Raw genomic sequence first — 23689 nt, forward strand, 5'->3', positions numbered from 1 at the left:
AATTGCGCGGTCATGCGACGCTGCACCCAAACAAAATTAGCGTCCTTTTACAAATAGAGCTTTCTTTTGGTGGTATTTAATCCCCTCTGCGGGTTTTTTTTGCGCTATAAACAAAAGAACAGAAACAATTTAAAAAAAATAATATCTTTTACTTTTTGCTATAATGAATAGCCCATTTTTTCAGTAATATCGTCTACAAAATAGGTGGATAGAATTACGACGTTTTTATTATAATTTTTTTTACTAGTAATGGTGGTGATCTGCGATTTTCATCGGGACTGACATTATGGCGGACAGATCGGACAATTTTACAGCGATCAGTGCTATAAAAATGGACCGATTACTGTAAAAATGTCACTGGCAGGGAAGGGGTTAAGACTAGGGGGCAATCAAGGGTTTAAATGTATTCCCTCCCTGTGTTCTAACTGAAGGGGGGATGGGACTGACTAGGGAAAATGACAGATCGCGTTTCATACTTGGTGTGAACAGATGAAGTCATTTCTTACCTGAGAGAACCGGGATTTTTTTGTATGTATACACACAGATCCCCGTTCTTGCCGTGTCATGAGCGATCTCGAGTGCCCCGCCACAGGGCGAAATGACATAACATAACATTGTTTCGCCCAGCCAAGTCATGTTGCCGCAGTAGAACTGCGGCGGCAGGTCAGCAAGTGGTTAAATTCCTACTCAAATGGGAACAAGGCCAATAAAAGTTTGGAGGAAGCAACCAGCTTTCCTAGGTGTTGCCAAACTCTGCACGAAAAGAGTTGGAAAAACAGGAGCAAAGGAAATTCTTCAATGCCTTAGGAGTGTAAATCACCCAAGAACTAGAAACAGCGCTTGTAGATGCAACAAGCTGAACAGCTAGTTTCAGAGTGTAGTGCACTGTATTGATGAGGGTTAAAAAGGTCTCCTTTAATATTAGTATAGCAGTAGACAGACTCTTTAGGGGAAGGCTCAACAATCAGGGACCGTAGCGACACCTAATAAGACAGAACCTTCTGTTGCCAATGACCCGCTTCCTGTTAGGACCACAAGCAATGAGTCTTGCATGACTGTAAAAAAGCAAACTACATCTCCTTGCCCTAGTGCAGGGCCAAAGTTACAAAATCTCTTGCCATTTACCAAGTAAAGTATGCCTTCCAAATATGATGGTCAACCTGGTGGGAAGTCGAGTTCCTAGCCTCTAGCATCGTGAGTGTCACCGATTCAGATATGCCCCTGTCCCGTTTAGGACCTGGGCTTCTACAGCTTGGCCATTAAAGCTAGTGATCATGAAACAAGGTGGTAAACTAGTCATTGGAACAGAAAATGTAGTCAATATAAAGTGCCCATGCAGCGTCTGGTGAGTCTCGGATCAGTTGCCACATCTGCCTGGGACCGTCTGAAGATATATGAGGATTACCAAAATTATCTTGCCTCTTGATACTGCAGAGCAGATGGAGGAGTTTCAGGAAAGAGAAAGGCTGTACTGATATCATAGAGCCACGAGAGCATCCACGGATTCTGCCAGAGAATCCCTGTACAAAACCTGTCCAGTTTGCTATTAAACCTGGGGAGGTCTCCATTTAGTTTCCCCCATCTTTGACATAGGTTCTAAAACACCTCTTGATCTAGGAGCTGCTGACTGAGGTAGTCTGCTTACCAATTGTTCATGCCTGGGAAGTAAATTTTAACAAGACTGGGATACGATGTTCCACCAAGAACAGGATCTCTTCTACCTCTTCCCAGGGTGAGACTTTTGGTTCCTCCCTGATGGCTGATGCAAACCAATGCTGTGGCGTTTTCCGGTTAAGTTCAAATAGGATGTTCCTACAGTTGCAGTGTCCAGTGTTGCAGAGGAAACCAAATAGGTCAAATCTGGACAACGCCTGAACTAAAAAGTCTAATTCTGGGAGCTGGATTTTGGAGCTTCTCCTGGGTAAGAAAAACTCTTGAGCAGTGTCTAGAATGAGACCCAGATACTCCAAGCAATGGGTTTATTTTAGCGCTGACTTCTGCAGGTTCAAGATCCAAACCTTTGCTAGGTCTGGATGGTTCGGCCTATGCTGTCGGCCAGGACCTTTGCAGACTTGCCCCTTAAAAAGGTGATTATCTAGATATACCACAATCAGAATGCCCTGGAAGAGCAGTAAGGCTAGCACAACGGCCAGCATCTTGGTGAATACGCATGGTGCAGAAGCCAGGCCGAATGATAGACCACAGACTGAAGTGCTGAGGGACCCACAGCGAAAAGAAGGAATCGCTTCAAAAATAGGGATACAGTATGCAAGTATGCATCCTTAATGTCTACAGAGGCCAGATGAAGGGAGGCTGTGACAGACTTTGTGTATTCTATGTTGAATATTTGGGCCCAAACTAAAACATTAAAGGGCCTTGACATCCAAGATAGGGCAGATTGCCCCTTTTGATTTGAGAACTGTGGACAGGTTGGCTGCTCTGCACCCGTGGATCAGTGTGAAAGCAACCTAATAGTTGTTAACCCTTTTAAAAGGTGCCAATTGCCCATTACAAAAGCAATTATGCCAAGTGTTTGTGTTTAATACGCTGACCTTTTCCTCTTTTAGCTGCTGCTGGCATCACTCTCCAGGCTGCTAGTAAGGATTAGAGGTGGAGTGCAACTTGGTATCACTTTGCCTGTGACAGGACTCTGTGCTATAGAGGAAGCTTCGGGTTATGCGGTTCCTGCTCTCTGCTGCCAGTGCCAGCTTACTGCACTCTAATGCTCTGGGTTGGCCGGTAGACAAGCCTAGGTTGCTGAGCCTGAGCATGTGCTTTGAGGTCCCGCGCCATATCAGAGGGCTCCATGGGCCACTGTTTGGGCCCCCGTGCTTTACAATTAATGCTGAGGAAACACTGATCCAGTAAAAAAAAAAAGGCAATCTTGACTGATAAAAATAAAAATAGCTAGCAAAAAGGTTACATTTTCAACAACTTTGCAGAGAAAGGACATCCATCCTCGTTGAGATTAGCAAAAAAAAAAAAAAAAAAAAAAAAACTTAGGCTTACTGGGAGTAGGATGGGTTATACTGGGCTGGCACCATTTTTGTGTGCCAGTGTCCAAATCCTCTTTGTAGGCAGCATTCTAAGCCAACAGCCTATGAAGTCCTGTGTCCATTAATGAATGAAAGAAAAAAAATTCCCTTTTCCACAATGAATATTTTTGTAACCAGAATATTATACTTACCTGCTCTATGCAATGGAAGTGCACAGAATGGCCCGAACCACCTCTTATCAGGTGCCCTGTTGGCACTCCTGGCTCCTCCTGTCTGGCGAGTGCCCACATAGAAAGCACCGCTATGGAGGCATTCCTGTGGGCTTGCTACCAAGGCCTTTCCAATGGTTGTCAACAAAGCCTGTGAGACCAAGAAGTGAGGGGGAGAGAAGAGCTGCAGATGAGCACAGTGGGGGATTAAATGAGGGCTCAGGTAAGTAATAGAGGGGAAGGGGGGGACGATACTGATGACTAAACATTCTTTACCTTAATGCAAGGTAAAAAAAAAATAAAAAAAAAAAGACTGTAAAAAATGTTTAGGCTTTATAACCACTTTAAGACAACAGCATCATTTAACAATCCTGCTCCCCCCAACTACAAGATTTGCTTTATGACATTTTATTGTAAAACGTGATCTGTACAATTTAAAAAATATATATTATTAAAAAATCTACTGCACTCAAGTCAGATGAATTACATAAATAAAAGAATTGCAGTATAACTACTTATGTCAAATATAAACCATATTGGAAAAAAAACACGGAACACTAGATATGAAGGAAAGCAGACATTAGTATACAGGGAACTGGAACAGTACTGCCACCCAGAGTTCGAAGCATACTAGTGCAAGAAAGCACGATGTACAGCAGTCTACATTTGTGGCATAAAATAGACAGAAATTGTCACTCACCTGTATACTTCGGTCTTTGTATGCAGGGACTTCTGATACTTTGCTTGGTTTGGCTATAGGTGAAGGATGGTTACTGGATGCCTTAGAGGCATAGGGCTGACCATTCACAGCCTGTTCCTGAGCATTCAGCAGACGATTCCGCAGCTCATGTACTGATCTCTTCAATACAGAATAAGAAATGTTAGGATGGTAACTTGCGATTAATATAACATTAAATGAATATATACTTTTAAGGCTAAATCGCCATTTGCCAGATTCCCATTAATCCCACCGTATTCAAACAAACCCTACCATATTGAGAAGTTAAAAATGTGTTCAACAAATGCTATTATTCCAATAATTTCTAATCTATTAATACAAGCTGCTTATTAAGAAGATAAAATAATGAACATTTTAACCAGGTGAAATAAATATTTTAGTTTTGCTCTTAAAATCTTATACAGTAAATATAATAATTATACCTCCTCAGAATCCTCAGGTAAGTAGCTCATGGCAGCAGTTGGATTCCCCTGAGATGCCAGCAAACTGGCATATTGCGCTACCTTCTCTGCAAGCACAGGGCATTGTGGAGACTGTCCTGCCCCTCGAAGTAATTCAATTGACTTTCGCAATACCATTGTTTTCTCCACCAGCTCCTATAAAAGAATATGGTCATCAGAACACACTAGGTAATAATAAAAACAAAAGCAGAAAATCCCTGGTTTGTTTTATGAAACCATCAGCCTTTGGCAAAGCCTTTACCAGCTACACCTCTTTTCTAGATATCTATTTAAAAACATTTTACAACTCTCGTGCAATTTATGGGCAGACTTCTGTGTTACCTGCAAGGCAAGTGGTGTTGAGGTTTCATGAGTTCTGACCCAGCACTCTGCCAACCTATCCACATTTCCCGAAGATATGTAACACAAGCAGGCTTGGGTAGATAGATTTCCCTCTCCTTCTGACTCTAAACGATTTCCAAGGGCATCTAGGAGGAAAAAACACTTTTTTATAAATCAGCACATTGTGTGCCAAGCACAGCTCACGGATCTCAAACAAACAATTAACTTTAACGTGACTACAATTTACAATGCTCCTATCAGAAATATAAGAAAAACGCCTCAATTTTGTACTGCAAAATCTAACAGGGTCTGCTGTCTTCAGGCAAAATTAGACACTGGCTAACAAAAGAGCAATTGACTAGCCAGAAGTAACCCCTCCCACACCCAAATTAATTCATTTTTGTAGAAAAGAAGTATGAGCAGTATACACAGAAGGGTGGGACTTGTGTTCCTTAATGAACTCCAAGGAAGAAAATTTATGGTAAATAAAAAAAAATCCTGTTTTCTTTATCGTTCATTAAAGGGAAGCAGGGTTAGAAATAAATCAGAGACCACTGGGTTGACCAAAAGCAGTCCAGCGGAGGGGTGGGCAGCACAACAAAGAAAAAATAAGAGATTAAAATAAAATCCACATAATACTGTAAAAACTAGGGGCAGCCAGCAGATCAAAGAGCTGCTTGTAGGACCTTGGGCCCAAAGCCTGCATCAGCTGAGGCCTAAACATCCACCTGGTGAAACTAAGAACTTAGAAGTGAAAATATCATGCTGAAAAGATAAACTTCTAGAAAAAAAATTTGATTAAAAAACTTTTCTCCAAAAGAGGCTGGTTAATGGCTTTTTGTTTGCCAGTGTCCAATCCTGAATCATTTGGGGAGTAGACTGATGGTGCTGGAACCTTGAGTTGAAGATGAATGACAATTAGTTTTTTTTCTTCATCGTTCTATTAACATTTCCATGTGGCCCTTTAATTTCTCCTGAAGGCAGCAGTATAACCCAATTGTCTCTAAATGGCTTCTAATCCCAGGTTTCTTAATGAACGAGAAAGAAAAATGTATTCAGTAATGAGAGATACCACGGCACTAAAACTTAAATTGAGAAGAAAAAAAGGCACAGGTGAACATTAAAACATAAACATACAGTATAGGACGCAGGCTGAGGATTCATAGACCCTGGGATGTCTCCAAGCACTGAATGAGAAGGGTAGGCAACAACTACTAGACAAACAGAACTGTGCCAACAGGCCCAGCAACAACATGACTGTGCTAGGACTTTTATTTTTAAATACTCTAGGAGCAGAGGATAGGCCAAAACAAAGTGCAACCAAGCTGAAAATGATTGTCTGCCACTGTGAAAACGCTGATGAAGGGGGCTAAATGGGAATATACAGTTAGGCATGATGAATGTCTACAGATGCCAGGTATTCCCCTTGTTTTAGAGATGCAACAATTGTCCTTGTGGATTCCCTGTGACATTTTGGATTTTGAAGGTATTTACTGAAGGATTTTAAATCCAGAATGGGATGAATAGCCCTCTTGGGATTTGGCACCACCAAACTGGTTTGAATAGAAACCTTTGAACCGGTCTTGTGGAGGTACTGGCATTACTAATCCCTGGGACAAGAGATGATTCAGGGCATTCTGCAAATTTGACTATTCTTGGGTAATTGTTGGTTGATTTAATGAAAGTAAGCAGTGAGGGGGTAGAGTTTCAAACTCTATTTTGTACCCCTTTGAAACCATTGATTGAACCCACAGGTCTGGGATATCTGTGACCCAGAGAAAAAAACAAACAGACAGACATCCCTCCACTCTTTAGAGCAGGGGTGTCAAACTGGCGGCCCTCCAGCTGTTGCAAAACTACAAGTCCCATGAGGCATTGCAAGGCTAACAGTTACAAGCATGACTCTCACAGGCAGAGGCATGATGGGACTTTTAGTTTCGGAACAGCTGGAGGGCCGCCAGTTTGACACCCCTGCTTTAGAGTGAGGAAGAGGGCTCTGGGGAAGATTTAGTAAGCTTTGTGGGCCAAGTCTTGCACTGAAAAGAAGGACTGAAATTTGGTTTGAAGCCAATACTTGGGGAGAGCAATTAGATGTTCTGCATTTTGAAGAGGTAAAGGCTTCTGAGGACATGAACTTTTAAATATTCTGCTGTGGAAGTACGAGGGAAAAAGGTACTTGATCCCCTGCTGATTGTGTATGTTTGCCTACTGACAAAGAAATGATCAGTCTATCATTTTAATGATAAAATAACAGTGAGACAGAATAACAACAAAAATATCCAGAAAAACGCATTTCAAAAAAGTATTTGATCTATCAATCAGCAAGATTTCTTGCTCCCAGGTGCCTTCTATACAGGTAACGAGCTGAAATTAGTAGCACTCTCTTAAAGGGAGTGCTCTTAAATTCAGCTTGGTACCTGTATAAAAAGACACCCGTCCACAGAAGCAATCAGATTCCAATCTCTCCACCATGGCCAAGACCAAAGAGCTGTCCAAGGATGTCAGGGACAAGATTGTAGAACTACACAAGGCTGGAATGGGCTACAAGACCATCACCAAGCAGCTTGGTGAGAGAGGGTGACAACAGTTGGTGCAATTATTCAGTCTGGGGCTCCATGCAAGATCTCACCTCGTGGAGTTTCAATCATCATGGGAATGGAGAGGAATCAGCCCAGAACTACACTGAGGATCTTGTCAATGATCTCAAGGCAGACCATAGTCACCAAGAAAAACAATTGGAAAAACAATTGGTAACACACGCAAGGTCCCCCTGCTCAAGAAAGCACATGTACAGGGCAGTCTAAAGTTTTCTAATGAATATCTGAATGATTCAGAGGAGAACCAAAGTGTTGTGGTCAGATGAGACCAAAAATCAAGCCCTTTGTTATAAACCAAACTTGCCGTGTTTAGAGGAGGAGGAGGAATGCTGCCCATGATCCCAAGAACACCATCCCCACTGTCAAACATGGAGGTGGAAACATTTTGGTTTGGGGGTGTTTTTCTGCTAAAGGGACAGGACAAATTCACAGCATTAAAGGGATGATAGATGGGGATATGTACAATCAAATGAGAACCTCCTTCCTTCAGCCAGAACATTGCAAATGGGTCATGGATGGGTCTTCCAGCATGACAATGACCCAAAACACACAGCCAAGGCAACAGATGAGTGGCTCAAAAAGAAGAAGCACATTAAGGTCCTGCAGTGGCCTAGCCAGTCTCCAGACCTTAATCCCATAGAAAATATGTGGGGGGAGCTGAAGGTGCGAGTTGCCAAACGTCAGCCTCGAAACCTTAATGACTTGAAGAGGATCTGCAATGACAAGTGGGACAAAATCCCTCCTGAGATATGTGCAAACTTACTTGGTGGTCAACTACAAGAAATGTCTGACCTCCGATTGCCAACAAGCGCTTTGCCACCAAGTACTAAAATTAGACTGAAAAAAAATTAAAAAAATCCTTTTTCAAAGGGCATGCATGCGAGGCATCTTTAACCACTTCCAGCCCAAGGACGTCATATGATGTCCTGGACTTTCAGTGGGGATATCTGAAAGATGCCTGCAGCCACAGGCATCATTCAGATATCCATCTCTTTAGCCGGCGAATCCCTGCACCATAAGAATGATCATAGCGGCGGTTCCGCCGCTTGATCGTTCTTATAGGCGGTGGGAGGGGACCCCCCCCCTCCCGCCGCCATCCGGTGCTTCTCCGGGCTCTCCTTTGCCATCGGAGACCCGGAGAAACGATCCGCCGGCGTCCGATGGAAACCATAGAGTAGACTGGTGACCAGATGGTAACCAGTCATCTCTATGATCGTCGGAGGCCCGGGCACGATGTTATGACGTCACGCCCGGATCCTGGAATGTAAACACAGCCGCAATCGCGGCTGAAAGCATTAGATCGGTGAATTTTTTTTCACGATCTAATGCTTTCCAGCCTGGAGGAGAGATGTGGGGTCTTATTGACCCCGCATCTCTCCATAAAGTGTACCTGTCATGAACCATTCCTATTACAAGGGATGTTTACATTCCTTGTAATAGGAATAAAAGTGATCAAAAAAGAAAAAAAAACAAAGTGTAAAAATAAAAGAAATCGAGTAAAATAAGATAAAAAAATAAATTTAAACGCCCCTATCCCCGGTAGCTCGCGCTCAGAAGCGAACACACACGTAAGTCCCGCCCACATATGTAAACGCCGTTCAAACCACACATGTGAGGTATCGCCGCGTGCGTTAGAGCGCCAGCAACAATTCTAGCACTGGAGCTCCTCTGTAACTCTAAATTTGTAACTTGTAAAAAAAAAATAAACGACGCTTATGGAGATTTTTAAGTACTGACGTTTGGCGCCATTCCATGAGTGTGCGCAATTTTAAAGCGTGACATGTTAGGTATCTATTTACTCGGCGTAACTTCATCTTTCACATTATACAAAAAAAATTGGGCTAACTTTACCGTTTTGTTATTTAATTCAAAAAACAAAAAAAGAAAAATTATTGCGCAAATACTGTGCGAGATAAAAAGTTGCAATGGCCGGCATTTTATTCCCTAGGGTGTCTGCTAAAAAAACATATATAGTGTTTGAGGGTTCTGAGTAATTTTCTAACAAAAAAATTATGATTTATGCATGTAGGAGAGAAGTGCCAAAATAGGCCCGGTATGGAAGTGGTTAACAGGCAGCTTCAGCCGTTCAGGCTTTGAGCTACAAGATTTTGTGCATGTGAATGGAGATGTAAATGGAGGCATTCTGGAAATTAGTTTCATTACTTTTTATATGGCATCCACACAAAAGAGTAGAGAAGGTAATTTCTGTAACACAGTCTTGGAATACAAGATCGCGTTGTTCGTTGCTGCAGTCCAATTTGCTGCAGTTTGACGAACAGAAGTCGCAGTGGCAGCTGGTTGCAGAGCTGGACCTGCAAGTGTGAAAAGAGCCTTTAACCACTTGTCTACTGGCCACTTTTAACAACCCCCCCCCCCCTCGGCGCAAACCAATTTTCAGCGCTGTTCCACTTTAACCACTTAAAGCGGATCTCCACCCTAAAGTGAAGTCGCGCTGATCGGCACCCTCCCCCCCTCCGGTGTCACATTTGACACCTTTCAGGGGGGAGGGGGTGCAGATACCTGTCTAAAGACAGGTATTTTCACCCACTTCCGGCCACACGTCACGGGCAAAAGACGGGTTTTTCCTGACTTCCCGTCTGTCCCCCGTTGTGTGCTGGGGACACTCGGCTCCCAGCACACAGCGTGTGAGCCAATCGGCGGGTGCAGCGCGACTCGCGCATGCGCCGTAGGGAACCGGGCAGTGAAGCCGGAGCGCTTCACTTCCTGGTTCCCTCACCGTGGATGAAGGGGGAAGCAGCAGGGTGACGAGCAATCGCTCGCCCTCTGCTGCGGACACCGCTGGACTCCAGGACAGGTAAGTGTCCTAATATTAAAAGTCAGAAGCTGCAGTATTTGTAGCTGCTGGCTTTTAATATTTTTTTTTGAGCGCACATCGGCTTTAAGGGCCGCCGCACGACGATATACGTCGGCAGAATGGCACGGCTAGGCACATGGGTCACAATCGCACCGCCGGTCCGAAGCTCCGTGAACGTGTAAACAAACCTTACCCGTTCTTCATTGTGGCAATGTCAGTGATCGTCTGTTCCCTGATATAGGGAACGACGATCACTGACGTCACTCGTCCAGCCTCGCTCCCCAGTTAGAAACACACGAGGTCGCACTTAACCCCTACAGCGCCCCCTAGTGGTTAACCTCTTCACTGCCATTGTAGAGCTGCACGATTAATCGTAAATTAATCGCAATATCGATTCACCCCTCTGCACGATCTCCAGCCTGGATTACCTTGATTTTTTTTTCGGGTCTCCCCGGGATGTACGTCAGCAGCCGGAACTGACCTCATTCAGCAGAGAGCGTGTCTCCCTCAGGCAGCCCAATCCCTCCTGTGCAGTGAGTAACCTCAATCCCTGGGCGTGTCCTCCCCTCAGGCCACCCTATCACTTGAGTACAGTATAGTGTTGAACGCCCAACATAGGGCTTGACTGGGCTCAAAAGCCCATGGGCCCTGCCAAATAGGAGGCCCCGCCCGTAAGCGCGCCAGAAGCAGTCACAGGGTAGTCAGTGGCACTGGTACCGTACAGCTCACTTCCTGTATCCCCTGCCACTACCAGCGTCGCAGCCAAGCCGGTCACTGGCAGGTGCGACCATCGGCTGCCTGTGACCCCGACGGAGGTCTGTCTCATACTCAGTCTGTCTATGCCTGTGGAGCGAATCCGCGTTAAGCGGGGGCTGGGCGCCATCAAAACCCATAGTGACTCCGGCGGAGTCAACTGAAGCTCATCACCCAACGCTGACAGCAGGACTCTGTACCAACGCCAGGTTAAGGTAAGGTCTGTCACAGTCAGACACAGTGCAACTTTATGATTAATGCCTCGGCCCTCCCCTCACTAAATGCAAGGTGCAACTTTCTGGTCAGTATTTTGTGTGCGACTAGGTCTAGGTGTCATTCTTTAAATCCTACATGAGTCCCTTATACCTCAACTAGTGCAATACCCATCTTTATATATTATATGATAGACGTCTGTGTATTGCACTAGGTGAGGTATGAGGCAGTCGAATTAAAAGAGACACATAATGTCACACATACACATTGCACGAGGCACTGAATCAGTATATGAAGATGTGCTGAGTGAGGTATGAGGTACTGATCTTCAAGATACAGATTGCACTGAGTGGGACGGGACGTAAGGCACTGACCTAGGAAGGCTGATAATATAATGTTGTATATTACACATAAACTCATCAAGAAAAAAAATGTATGCAACTATGGTGACAGGGAGGACAGAGATTTTTTGAGAATCGTGAGAGAGTCGATCTTCATTCTAAGCAAAAGAATCGCAATTCTCATTTTTCCCAGAATCGTGCAGCTCTATGCCATTGTCATTTTCACAGTAATCCGTGCATTTTTATAGCACTGATCGCTATAAAAATGCCAACGGTCCCAAAAATGTGACAAAATTGTCCGATGTGTCCGCCATAATGTCGCAGTCATGAAAAAAATCGCTGATCGTCACCATTAGTAGTCAAAAAGAATTATTAATAAAAAATGCCATAAAATTATCCCCTATTTTGTAAACGCTATAAATTTTGCGCAAACCAATCGATAAACATTTATTGTGATTATTTTTTTTACAAAAAATAGGTAGGAGAATACGTATCGGCCTAAACTGAGGGGGGAAAAAAACGTTTATTTTTATCTTTTTTGGGGATATATTTATAATAGCAAAAAGTAAAAAATATTGAATTTTTTTCCAAATTGTCGCTCTATTTTTGTATATTGCGCAAAAAATAAAAATCGCAGAGGTGATCAAATACCAGCAAAAGAAAGCTCTATTTGTGGGAAAAAATGGACGTCAATTAAAGCGACGCAGTGTGGAATCGCAAAAAGGGGCAAGGTCCTTAACTTGCATATTGGTCCGGGTCTTAACCGGTTAAATGACAATTGTGCGGTCATGCAACACTGTGCCGAAACAGTTATTTTTTTTCCACAAAAATAGAGCTTTCTTTTGGTGGTATTTAAATAACCACTGGGGTTTTTTATTTTTTGCTAAATAAACTAATAAAGACCAAAAATTTGGAAAACAAAAAACACTTTTTCATAGTTCGTTATAAAATTTTGCAAACAGGTAATTTTTCTCCTTCACTGCTGTGCGCTGATGAGGCGGCACTGGTGGGCACCGATGGGCATTGTTAGGACTGCACTGATAATCGACACGGATAATCAGTACCCTGATTATCAGTGTACATGTCCCCTTTAGAGAAAGCTGGTTATCGGCTCTCTTCTCCTCATGCTGTGAAAGGAGTGCCGATAACTGGCTTCTGTTTACATCCATGATCAGCTGTGATTGGACACCGCTGATTCCTTAGAACACTGATCACAGAGCATGCTGCCCACACCCCATGCGATCATGGGACACTATAGTGCAGTCAGCAAGTGGTTAGGAGTAACCCAAACTTCCTATCTGCATAATCTTTGAATGATGGAACATCTTTAAATGGTACAGTGAGATATTTAGGATGGCAATGGCAGGATCAACTAGTGGAACAGACCACTTATTAGTGAACATTTTTTCCACTTGATATAGCTTGGCAATGATTATACCTGGACTGAAAATATTTTCTGCACAGATCTCTTCGTAACAGATTACCCATTCTATTGGTTAGTAGATAGGAAATGTCTCTTTAAAATTTTCAGGTCTCTTTGTACCCAAAGGGGCATGGCAAGACAAAATCACGGCACTGAAAATCAAAACCCACAATGCAGAGACTTGTGCACATAGCAGAATTGAGCATATCTACATTAGCAAATACAGTGTGAAGCTGCAGGTTCATGTGTATAGGAATCTGGAGGTGAGAAATATTTTACATCCTCCTCAGGTCCTCTTCATTCTCTTCTATGTTCACCTCTTCTAGGCTGGGCAAATAGGAATGCAAGTCCAGTAGGGATGGAGGAGCTGGAGAAGGGGCTTGGCATTTTGGAGCCCTGGACAGAGATGGCTATATTAGATCGCAGTTAGTTGTCAGAGATATTGCTGAAAAATATGCCTTATTCAGGTAGACTGCTTGTTGTGTGTGTAAAATTAAACTAGAGTTGGATGGGCAAACCAGTGTTCAATCAGTTCCTGCTCCCGTGCAAGAAAATTCTGAGTCTGGGTGATGTGTGGGCCTTCGGTAGAGTGAATGTTTGTCTAGGTTTGCGCTGTGGCTCCCCTTTGCCTGGTTTGTGCTGGGTGAGGGTATTTCCCCTATTGCAGGGTTTCGCAACCATTTTACCTTGAAGGAACCCTTTGCAAAAAGTTGGGGTTCTTGGGAAACCCCTGAAATAATATTCACATCTACAGCTCACAGAACATTGGTGTGATCAGCAAACTGATATAATTATTTTTTTTATAAATGGCAATATATAATGCAATCAATATTAAAACATACCTATAGTATTTAATGTGAAACTTGTGCTTGTTTTTTATGCAGAGATGCTCAATTATGGGTCCAACGTGAAATAAACCCTGTACAGGGGGTCATGGCACACAAAGCAATGGCATACAAAGCAAGTCTTCAAGCGCAGAGGCAATGCAACAAATCCGAATACGGAAAGCACCTGGTTGCTAACCTTGACCAGTGCACAAAGGTCTGGAAAGCGCTGCAATGTACATCCCAGTTCCTGAAGGTTCCATTCCAGGCTAGCCCTGCATGTCTAGTCCAGTGGGGTATGGGAGATGCACTCCAAAGTCAGATTTAGAAAAGGCCAATCTGAATAGCTGCTATATACAGGGACCAGCTCAAACAGCGGTGTCGAGAGGAATCTTGACTGACATGGATGGAAGATTAATCCGAGGGGGGGGGGGGGAATAAATGAATAATAAAAAAAAAAAAATTGAGGAAAGGAAGGCTAGCAAAAATTTGGTTACAACCTTCTCAGCCATACTGAAGAAAAAACGTCCTAGGACACAAAAAATAAATAAATAAATAAATAGGATATGCTGGAAGAAGAGGTTTATGGGGACTGGCTTACTATTTTTCTGTTTGCCATTGTCTAATCCTGTAGGCAGCCGTTAAACTGCTCTGTTTCCCTCAACAGACCAGAAAGAAACCAAAATATCTTTCTGTCCTCTTAAAGGCTCTCGTCCCAGGTTTGATCCTCAAAAAATGCTTACCACACAGCTCTGCATATTCCTCAGGTTTGGAATAAGTCAGCAGCAGAGCTAGAGCTTCTTTCCAATTCTGCAGGTTACAGCCCAGGACCACATCTTTCCATTTCTGCTGGACTACAGAAGACAGAAGCTGGGTGAAGAAAAAATTAGCATCTGAGCATCGTGAAAAAAAAACAAAAAAACATTTACAGAGTTACTTTTGTCAGTCAGTAATATTTTGCTGACTGGACATAATGCAAACAGCAAAATAATCCAAAAACTAAAACGATCAGTCTGGAAAAAAAAAAAAAAAAAAAAAAAACAGGTTTCCAACATAATACAAAATAAAATGAAATGCTTCCTCAGACGATCACAAAAAAACAAAAAACGGTTCACCCAGTGAATCTTCATATAAATCAACACTTTTCCCTAGTGATCCCTTCACCTAATAACACAAGCTGAGCTTGACTATATTGAGTAAAACCAGACATATTCTTTTGGCGAGTGCAATCTTGATTGTAAGAAAAAGGGATCACTAAAAGGAACAGTGTCGATTTAAAAATTCAATGAGTGAACAGTTTAAGGATCATCTAAGAGGAATAATTTAATTATACTTTGTATTAAGCTGGTCACTTTTCTTATTTTTATTTTTTTATTTGGACTTATTCTTCCTAGGTGGGTTATCTGGACACAAATTAATAGTGGGGGTCAGTGAGGTCAGTCCCAGCTGTCGTCTGCGCTCCAGTGTTCCTCCCACTTCCTGGTTATCACACAGACCTGGTCTTGATTACCAAACATTACTTTGGAGATGAAAGCAGTACTAGCCTGAATGCTTGATGATGTGCTTTTCACTATTCAGTTTGTTGGTTTCTTTTTTAATAAATGTAATTTAAAGCTCCGGTGAGGGGGGAAAAGTTTTTGATCCACTGCCGATTTTGTATGTTTGCCCACTGACAAAGAAATGATCAGTCTATAATTGTAATGGTAGGTTTATTTTAACAGCGAGAGACAGAACAACAACAAAAATATCCAGAAAAATGCATTTAAAGTGGAGTTCCACCCATAAATATAACATTACATCAGTAGTTTTAAAAGAAATGTCATTAGTCCTTTACGAAAAAAACATTTTTTTTAGATGCCTTCCCAAAGTGTTGTTGCTAGGCAGAATAGTTAATCTTCCCACACCTAGGTGCTTAAGCTTCCTAACCTACAATGCACAGACTTCTGGGAATGTAGTGGGTGTAACTTTCCAGGAGTCTGTGCACTCCCCAGTCTCAAAGAATCATGTGACTTGGACAGCACAGGTGCTGAAACCTGATCTGACACTGCTTATGCAGCACTGAGCATGTGCGAGATTTGCAAGGCTGAAATCCAGGAAGTCATACAGTCTGGCTTCATGATGCCCACACTTAAGATGGCCCCAGTCAATTTCTATTTTATAAAGTGTCTAAATGCTGTAACAACCAAACAAAACGGACCTTAGTTTACAGACTAACTTTACTAGAATACATTAAGCTTGTGTATTACAGGGGTATTTATATTTAAAAAGTGAAATTGTGGCCGGAACTCCGCTTTAAAAAAAGTTATAAACCGATTTGCATTTTAATGAGTGAAATAACTATTTGATCCTCTATCAATCAGCAAGATTTTTGGCTCCCAGGTGTCTTCTATACAGGCAACGAGCTGAGATTAGGAGCACTCCCTTAAAAAAGGACACTAAAGGTTCCCCTTTTTTTTTTTCTTAAATAACAAACATGTCATACTTACCTCCACTGTGCAGCTCGTTTTGCACACAGTGGCACCGATCCTCGTCTTCTGGGGTCCCTCGGCGGCTGTCTCGGCTCCTCCCCGCATCAGCTAAACCCCTTCATGGGAAGCTCTCTCCCAAGGGGGTTAGCTTGCATGCACGCTCCCGTGACACAGCCAGTGGCTGTAGCCACCGACTGTATCACTTGGCTCCGCCCCCCCGGCGTGCTGCATCATTAATTTGATTGACAGCAGCGGGAGCCAATGGCTGCGCTGCTATAGATCAACCAGTGAGCCAAGAAGAGAGCGCCAGACTTTCAAGGGGTCAGGTAAGTAAACGGGGGACTGGGGGGGTGCTAATCTTCAGATGTTTTTTCACCTTAATGCATTAAGGTGAAAAAACATGTATCTTTACAACCCCTTTAACAGCCCACCGTGGATATACGTTGATATTTTGACGTTAAATACTGTCGTTATGGCAGCAGATCGATGCCATAACCCCAGTATTCTTCTCTACAGCGGGCGGCTGGCTTTCAGATAAGAGTAGTTTATGCAGAGGATTTGCCGCAAGATCACCGTTATCGTGGCGGGAGAGGGGTCTCCCCTACTACCACGCTCCGGTCATCTCCGCTGCTTACCGGAGCCGTCGGTAGCGGTGGAGACAATCGGGTCCTATCGGCTTACTGCCTGGATGCTGAATGAGAGATAAAAAATAAAAAGGCCCCCGCTCGGCTCCATAGCATTGGAGGGCGGAAGCGACATCAAACGTCACTTTCGCCCAATGCTCTTAAAGGGGGAACTTTTTTTTTTTTTTTTTTTTAAATACTTAATTTTTATTGCATTTTTGTGTAAATATGAGATCAGAGGTTCTTTTGACCCCCAGATCTCATATTTAAGAGGTTCTGTTTTGCTTTTTTTCTATTACATGGGAAGTTTACATTCCTTGTAATAGGAATGAAAGTAAACCAAACTTTGGGCCAAATTCTCAAAAGAGATACGCAGACTTAACTCCATTTTTCTAATTTTACACGGCGCGTATATTTGCGCGCGATCGTCAAAATGACTTAAGCAAAGATTTCCGTATTTTCAGCCGTACTTAAAGTAGTTACACCTGCGCATTCCCGGGCGCAAATTACGCTAGGCTCGCCGCTGTTTTTGATAGGCAAAGATGCAAATGAGGGAGTTAGGGCGATTCTCAGAATTAAGTGTGTGTGCCGTATTTTCCGCCCTGTGCGCACCTGTTAGTTTTTCTGACTAAATTTCCACATTATAAAACCAGCCCTAATTTTACACATGCTGTGGAAGGGTTTGCAGAAGGGAGTTACAGCTCTAGTTGTGAAGTTTGTTGCTGAAAAATGCCAGGACCAGCAATGATTTTGACGGCACTTGCTGCCTTACAGGCACAAAGGAGGAGGAGGGCACAGAGGAGGAGGATGAGGGCACAGGCGCGTGTTTATCGGCCACGCCGTGATATTTGGCAAATGCCAGTTTATGAGGTCATTGGCAACTACCGATTTGATAGGGAGGCCATCCTGGAGATTACCCAACTCCTTCATGAGGATCTAATCGCCCCAACCCTACGTTCCCATGCCCTGACACCTCTGGAAAAAGTTATGGCAACACTGCATTTTCTAGCGAGTGGCTCCTTCCAGCGAGCATCTGGAGGTGTGGCTGGCATGGTGCAGTCAACCATGAGTAAATGCCTACATCAGGTGGTCCCTGCCATACTGCGGCGCATGAGCCATCAGTTTGTCATGCCCACCCAGGAGGACCAGCGTGTGCAAGCAATGACAGACTTTTATAATATTGCTGGCTTTCCTAAGATCATCGGGGCGATTGACTGCACCCATGTGGCACTCCAGCCCCCCCATGATACTGAACACCTGTTCAGAAACAGGAAAGGCTGGCATTCAATCAATGTCCAGATGATTGTCGATGCACATGGCCTCATCTGGCACGTTTGTGCCAAGTTTCCCGGCTCGTGCCATGATAGTTTCATACTAAGGCAGACCAAGATCTACAGAGACTTGGAGATGAACGTGTATGGAGACAGCTGGCTGATTGGTGAGTGACATTGGTGTCAGGTATGCCCCCCCCATGATGGAGACATCACAAGGGGCACATGCATGACTAATATTCTCCTGTCTTTTCCCTTACAGGTGACTCAGGATATGCATTGGGACCCCACCTGATGACCCCCTTTCGGAACCCCCAAACACCCGGAGAACGAAAATACAATGAGGTGCACGTCCAGACCCGGGCTATAGTTGAGCGGACTTTTGGCATGCTAAAGTCACGATTCAGATGCCTGGACAAGACTGGGGGTACACTATTGTATTCCCCAGACTTTGTGTGCAAAATTATTGGTGCATGTTGCATACTGCACAATTTTGCATTAAGAAGGGGCATGCATGTGGAGATATCTCCTGACCTAACCCCCCACCCAGGCAACCCCCCCCCCCCCAAACCCCTCTACCCGGTCTGCTGAGGGCCAGGCTATCAGGAGACAACTGTCTGAAGGCATCTTTGCCCAGTAAATGCATCCTAATACAATTTTTGTTTTTGATTTGCCAAGACCAAATCACAGAGATTATGTGACCTTTAAATCTTTATTTTGCTAAATAAATGCACATTACTTATATGCCAAACAGAATGTTTATTTTGATTTACAAAACGCACATTAATTATCTCACAATGAGAATGCATGAATGCACGTCACTGTGGTCCCTAGCACAGACACATCACATGCACATAGAATTGGATTAGATCCAAGTACCCCCCCCCCCCCTTTGGTACTTGGGAGCAGTAACGCCCCGCCACGGCTCCAATTATGTCACTGTGCATTCATACACCATTCAGGAACCTAGGATGACTTCTCCCTGGTCCTGGGGATCCCTACTCCACCAAAACTGAGGGTGACACCCTTATGTTTTCAGGAATGCCATCCCCCCACATTCACACATCATTCACACACATATACCAAATCATAAGTACAGTGTAAAAAAAAAAAAAAAAAAAAAAAGTACCCCTGCAACTTAAGGATGTTGCCGAGTGCTCCTTCTGGGCTGCCCACGGGCACGGTCACGGGGACGGGCACGGGGACGGCCACGGCCAACTGGGGGATCTTCACGGGGGGGGGGTCTGTGCAGGGGAGGGAGTATTTTCAGGGGGGGGGACTGTGCAGGGGAGGGAGTATTTTCAGGGGGGGGGGGACTGTGCAGGGGAGGGAGTATTTTGAGGGCGGGGGGACTGTACAGGGGAGGAAGCAGCCTCCCCTGGTGTCTGTCCTCCTGCTGGCCTTCCCTCCAAGGCAACGGCTATCCTTGTCAGACAGGAAGTTATGGCAGCCGTATTGGCCTGCACAGCCCGGGTATTGGCCTGCACAGCCTGGGTGAGGGCAGTCACCTCCTGGGCCACACCTGTTGTGGCGTTCCTCAGGTCCCACAAACAGGTGATGACCCCCACGGAGTTGGTGGCCACGTCACCCAGTGACTCCCTCATTGCACCCAGGCTGCGCTCCACCTTGCTGATAGTTTTTTGTATTGCAGACAGACTGCGGGTCTGCCGGACATTGTCCCTCAACAGACTGACCGGCAGACGCACCAACCCCCCCCTGTTTTCAGGGGTCGGCATCCTACTTGCCCCTGAGGCTTGTGGCCTTGGAGGAGGAGTTGGAGTGAGCCATGGGTGCTGCTGCATGTTGGAGGAGGGTTGGAAGGGGCGACCCATGATGGTGGCCTGACTTCTGGGCGCCTGTGGGGTTCCCTCAGGGGATGATTCAAAAGTCATATCTTGGCCCATCATTATTTCCTGCCCAATCAGAATATTGTCATCTTCCTCCCCCTCATCCTCCTCCCACTCAACATCCAAATTAGGGGAGTTGTGGGCACTCCCCTCCCATGGCGAATCCTGCCCTTCTTGGGACTCTGCATGAGCCTGTCTTGGGGGTGGTGCAGCAGCCTGCCCTGATGGGCCAGCAACCTCCTGACCTGATGGGGCTGCCACCTCCTGGGCTGATGGGGCTGCCACCTCCTGGGCTGATGGGGCTGCCACCTCCTGGGCTGATGGGGCTGCCACCTCCTGGGCTGATGGGGCTGCCACCTCCTGGGCTGATGGGGCTGCCACCTCCTGGGCTGATGGGGCTGCCACCTCCTGGGCTGATGGGGCTGCCACCTCCTGACCTGATGGGGCTGCCACCTCCTGACCTGATGGGGCTGCCACCTCCTGGGCTGATGGGCCTGCCACCTCCTGACCTGATGGGGCTGCCACCTCCTGGGCTGATGGGGCTGGCACCTCCTGGGCTGATGGGGCTGCCACCTCCTGGCCATCTGGGGAGGACACAAAACAATCACAGGTTGTTGGATCCATACACTTGGCACATCTTCCCTTCCCCCACCCACACATGCTAATCACCAGATAGAAATTCCAAAAAATTACCTGTCCTCATAAGAGGATCATTGTCAAAGCCAGGCAGACCCACCACCTGCTGTGGGTGGAAACACTGGGCCACTGCCCATTCCCCCTCACTCATCCTGACTGGGCAGGGTCCCCCTCCTCCAGTGCCCCTGGTATGGGCATGCAGCGTTGCCAGCTTGTTCCGGGACACGCTCCTCAAGTCATTTATTTTTTTCTGAACTCCAGCGATGGTCCTGGTCTCCCCCCCCCCCGCCGCATTGATCCGATCGGTGATCTTTTGAAGGATCTCCTTCCTCCTGGCCGGGGTGGTGGTGTGGCTCTCAGGGCCATGGAGAAATCGCCCAAATTTAATGACGCCCTGAGCAAGTATATGCTTCTCTGCCGGTGAAAAATTTAGCTTCCTGCGCTTGGGAGCCATGACAGACAACACCCAGCAACAGGGAACTCAGCCAACAAACAAACAACAATACACACACACACCAAAGAAAATACAAACAAGCCAAAATAAAAAATAGACAGACAGCTACTATTAATTCGAAAACAAACAGGCAAAAAAGGAAAACAAAAAATATAAACAAAACCAAAAAAATACTAATAGGAAAAACAAACAGGCAAACAATCAAAACAAAAAACAAATAATCAAAAACAAACACCAACTATAACCTCCAACTCCACAAACACTTTTCTCACAAAACAATCTTACCAACAAACACTGACAAACGTTCAAAGCAGAAGCAACTTGCTTTAGGAAGGGAACACAGGGAAATACTTTTGCAATTGAAGTGTGTTTGACTGGGGCTATTTAGACACAGGGCGATCTTCAAACTAAGTACGCTTGGCCTTTTACCTATCTCACTGATTGCGCTGACCAAAGTTCTGCACATGCGCATTGAGGTCCAGATTCGCGCGCGCATGCGCAGTACGGCCGGCACTTCATTTGCATGGGGTCACGGCTCATTACAATGAAGCACGCCCACTTCATTCCCACTTGCCATAACCACGCCTTAGGCATTGAAACTTAAGTTAAGGATGGCGCAGTTTTGTGCGCAAATGCACTGAGAATACGGTAGTTACGACACCAACTTAGGGCGCCGTAACTTAAATGACATAAGTTAGATAATCCTAAATTTAGACATGGTTTTGAGAATTTGGCCCTTTATTTTTTTTTAAAGTGTAAAAAAAAAAAAACTAAAATAAATAAGAAAAAAAAAGGGCAGCGCCCGTCCCGCCGAGCTCGCGCACAGAATGCATACATAAGTCCCGCACACATATGAAAACAGTGTTCAAACCGCACATGAAGTATCGCCGCAATCAGAGCGAGAGCAAAAATTCTAGCACTAGACCTCTTCTAACTCTAAACATGTAACCTGTAGAAATTTTTAAACAACGCCTATGGAGAATTTTAAGGGTAAAAGTTTGTCGCTATTCCACGAGTGGGTGCAATTTTGAAGCGCGACATGTTGGGTATCAATTTACGCCATTTTATTCTTTAGGGTGGTGCGATTATTTGCAAATGAAAGAAACACAAAATAACTGACAATACTCCTCGGTCTGGAGCTCCACACAAGATCACACCTCGTGGAGTTTCAATGATCACGATAGCGGTGAGGAATCAGCCTAGAACTACACGGGAGAATCTCAACTATCTCAAGGCAGCTGGGACCATAGCCACCAATAGAACAAGGACTGAATTCCTGAGTGGGACAAAATCCCTCCGGAGATGTATGCAAACCTGGTGGCCAACTACAAGAAATGTCTGACCTCCGATTGCCAACAAGGGTTTTGCCACCAAGTACCAAGTCATGTTTTGCGAAGGGGCCAAATAATGATTTCACTCATTAAAATGCAAATCAATTTACAACTTCTTTGAAATGTGTTTTTCTGGATTTTTTTTTGTTGTTATTCAGTCTCTCACTGTTAAAATAAACCTACCATTAAAACAATAGACTGATCATTTCTTTGTCAGTGGGCAAACGTAAAAATTCGTCAGGGGATCAAATACTTTTTTTCCCCCCTTACTGTACACTTATGTCTGCACCCCCTGGTATTTTTTTTTATAGTGTTATATGGACAAGAATTCTCACTCTGCTCTTTGTATGCAAATTTTTTACTATTTGTGTGTGTATTATGCACATTTTTTGCACATAAGCATATATTTTTTAGATTCTATGATATAGTTTTCTAAAGAAAATAGCATGGTACAGTATACGGGAAGCTTTTGTTTTATTGTGGGCAATTTAAGTACGGCAGCTACTTTACAGATGCATACAAAAAAAAATATATAAATAAATATGTGTTTTCCCAGCTTCACTTTGACTTAAAGTGGAGGTTCACCCTCAAAAAAAATTCTGACATCACACGGAGTCGCGCCATCCTAGCGACAGAATGCTGGTGTTTTTTTTTTTTTTCTTAGCATATACCTCTTAATCCCGATTTTCACCTCACGGCAATCCCGCGGGAGTGGGCGTTCCCAAGCACTGCCTGTGATTGACAGGCTTCCGAACGGCGCATACTGCGCGTCACAGGTTGCCGAAAAAACCTGAACGTCGGTGCGGCTCTATATGGCGCCTGCGCACCGACGTTCGGGTTCTGTCGGCAACCTGTGACACGTAGTATGCGCCGTTCGGAAGCCTGTCAGCCAGGTATGTGCTGAGAAAAAAAAAAAAAAAACACCGGCATTCTGTCGGTAGGATGGCGCGACTCTGTGTGATGTCAGAATTTTTTTTAAAGGTGAACCTCCACTTTAATGTCAGGTTTTCCAGTTTTAGACAAGCTACCTAAATATTCAGTTTCAAAACTATGATTGACACATTTTCTCATTGAATCTTGTGTAAAAGTTGTGTAAATCTTCAGTAAAAACATTAAGGCCATTAGAAAACAATTTTCATAAATTCTGAGTTACTTACTGAAGTGATCTTATTTTTTTGGCGAGTGAAATACCATTGCTGCGTCTCTCTCAGAAGGTTTTCCCCTCCGGCATTGGCCAATATAATGGCATCAGTATAACGACCATCCTTTAAGCACAGGTCCACAGCTGCCTCAAAGTTTCCCATCAACAGAGCCTGACTTATCAATCCATCGGTGTCTAAAACAAGAAATAAATAGCCAATAGCATC

At 44.4% G+C, this 23689-nt stretch overlaps 1 protein-coding gene across 3 annotated transcripts in view; it reads right to left on the bottom strand.

Moving 5' to 3' along the window:
- SEC31B (SEC31 homolog B, COPII coat complex component) overlaps nucleotides 1-23689 on the bottom strand; it is a 226566-nt gene that overhangs the window by 101930 nt on the left and 100947 nt on the right. For all 3 annotated transcript variants that reach the window (XM_040362336.1, XM_040362335.1, XM_040362337.1), the window contains 5 exons: nucleotides 23480-23658; nucleotides 14436-14562; nucleotides 4727-4872; nucleotides 4367-4540; nucleotides 3906-4064 (listed from right to left, as the gene is read on the bottom strand). In XM_040362336.1, coding sequence (XP_040218270.1) covers nucleotides 3906-4064; nucleotides 4367-4540; nucleotides 4727-4872; nucleotides 14436-14562; nucleotides 23480-23658 — 785 coding nt within the window. The remainder of the gene's footprint in view (nucleotides 1-3905; nucleotides 4065-4366; nucleotides 4541-4726; nucleotides 4873-14435; nucleotides 14563-23479; nucleotides 23659-23689) is intronic.

Source organism: Rana temporaria, chromosome 8 (assembly GCF_905171775.1).
Source record: "Rana temporaria chromosome 8, aRanTem1.1, whole genome shotgun sequence".
Lineage (NCBI taxonomy): Eukaryota > Metazoa > Chordata > Amphibia > Anura > Ranidae > Rana > Rana temporaria.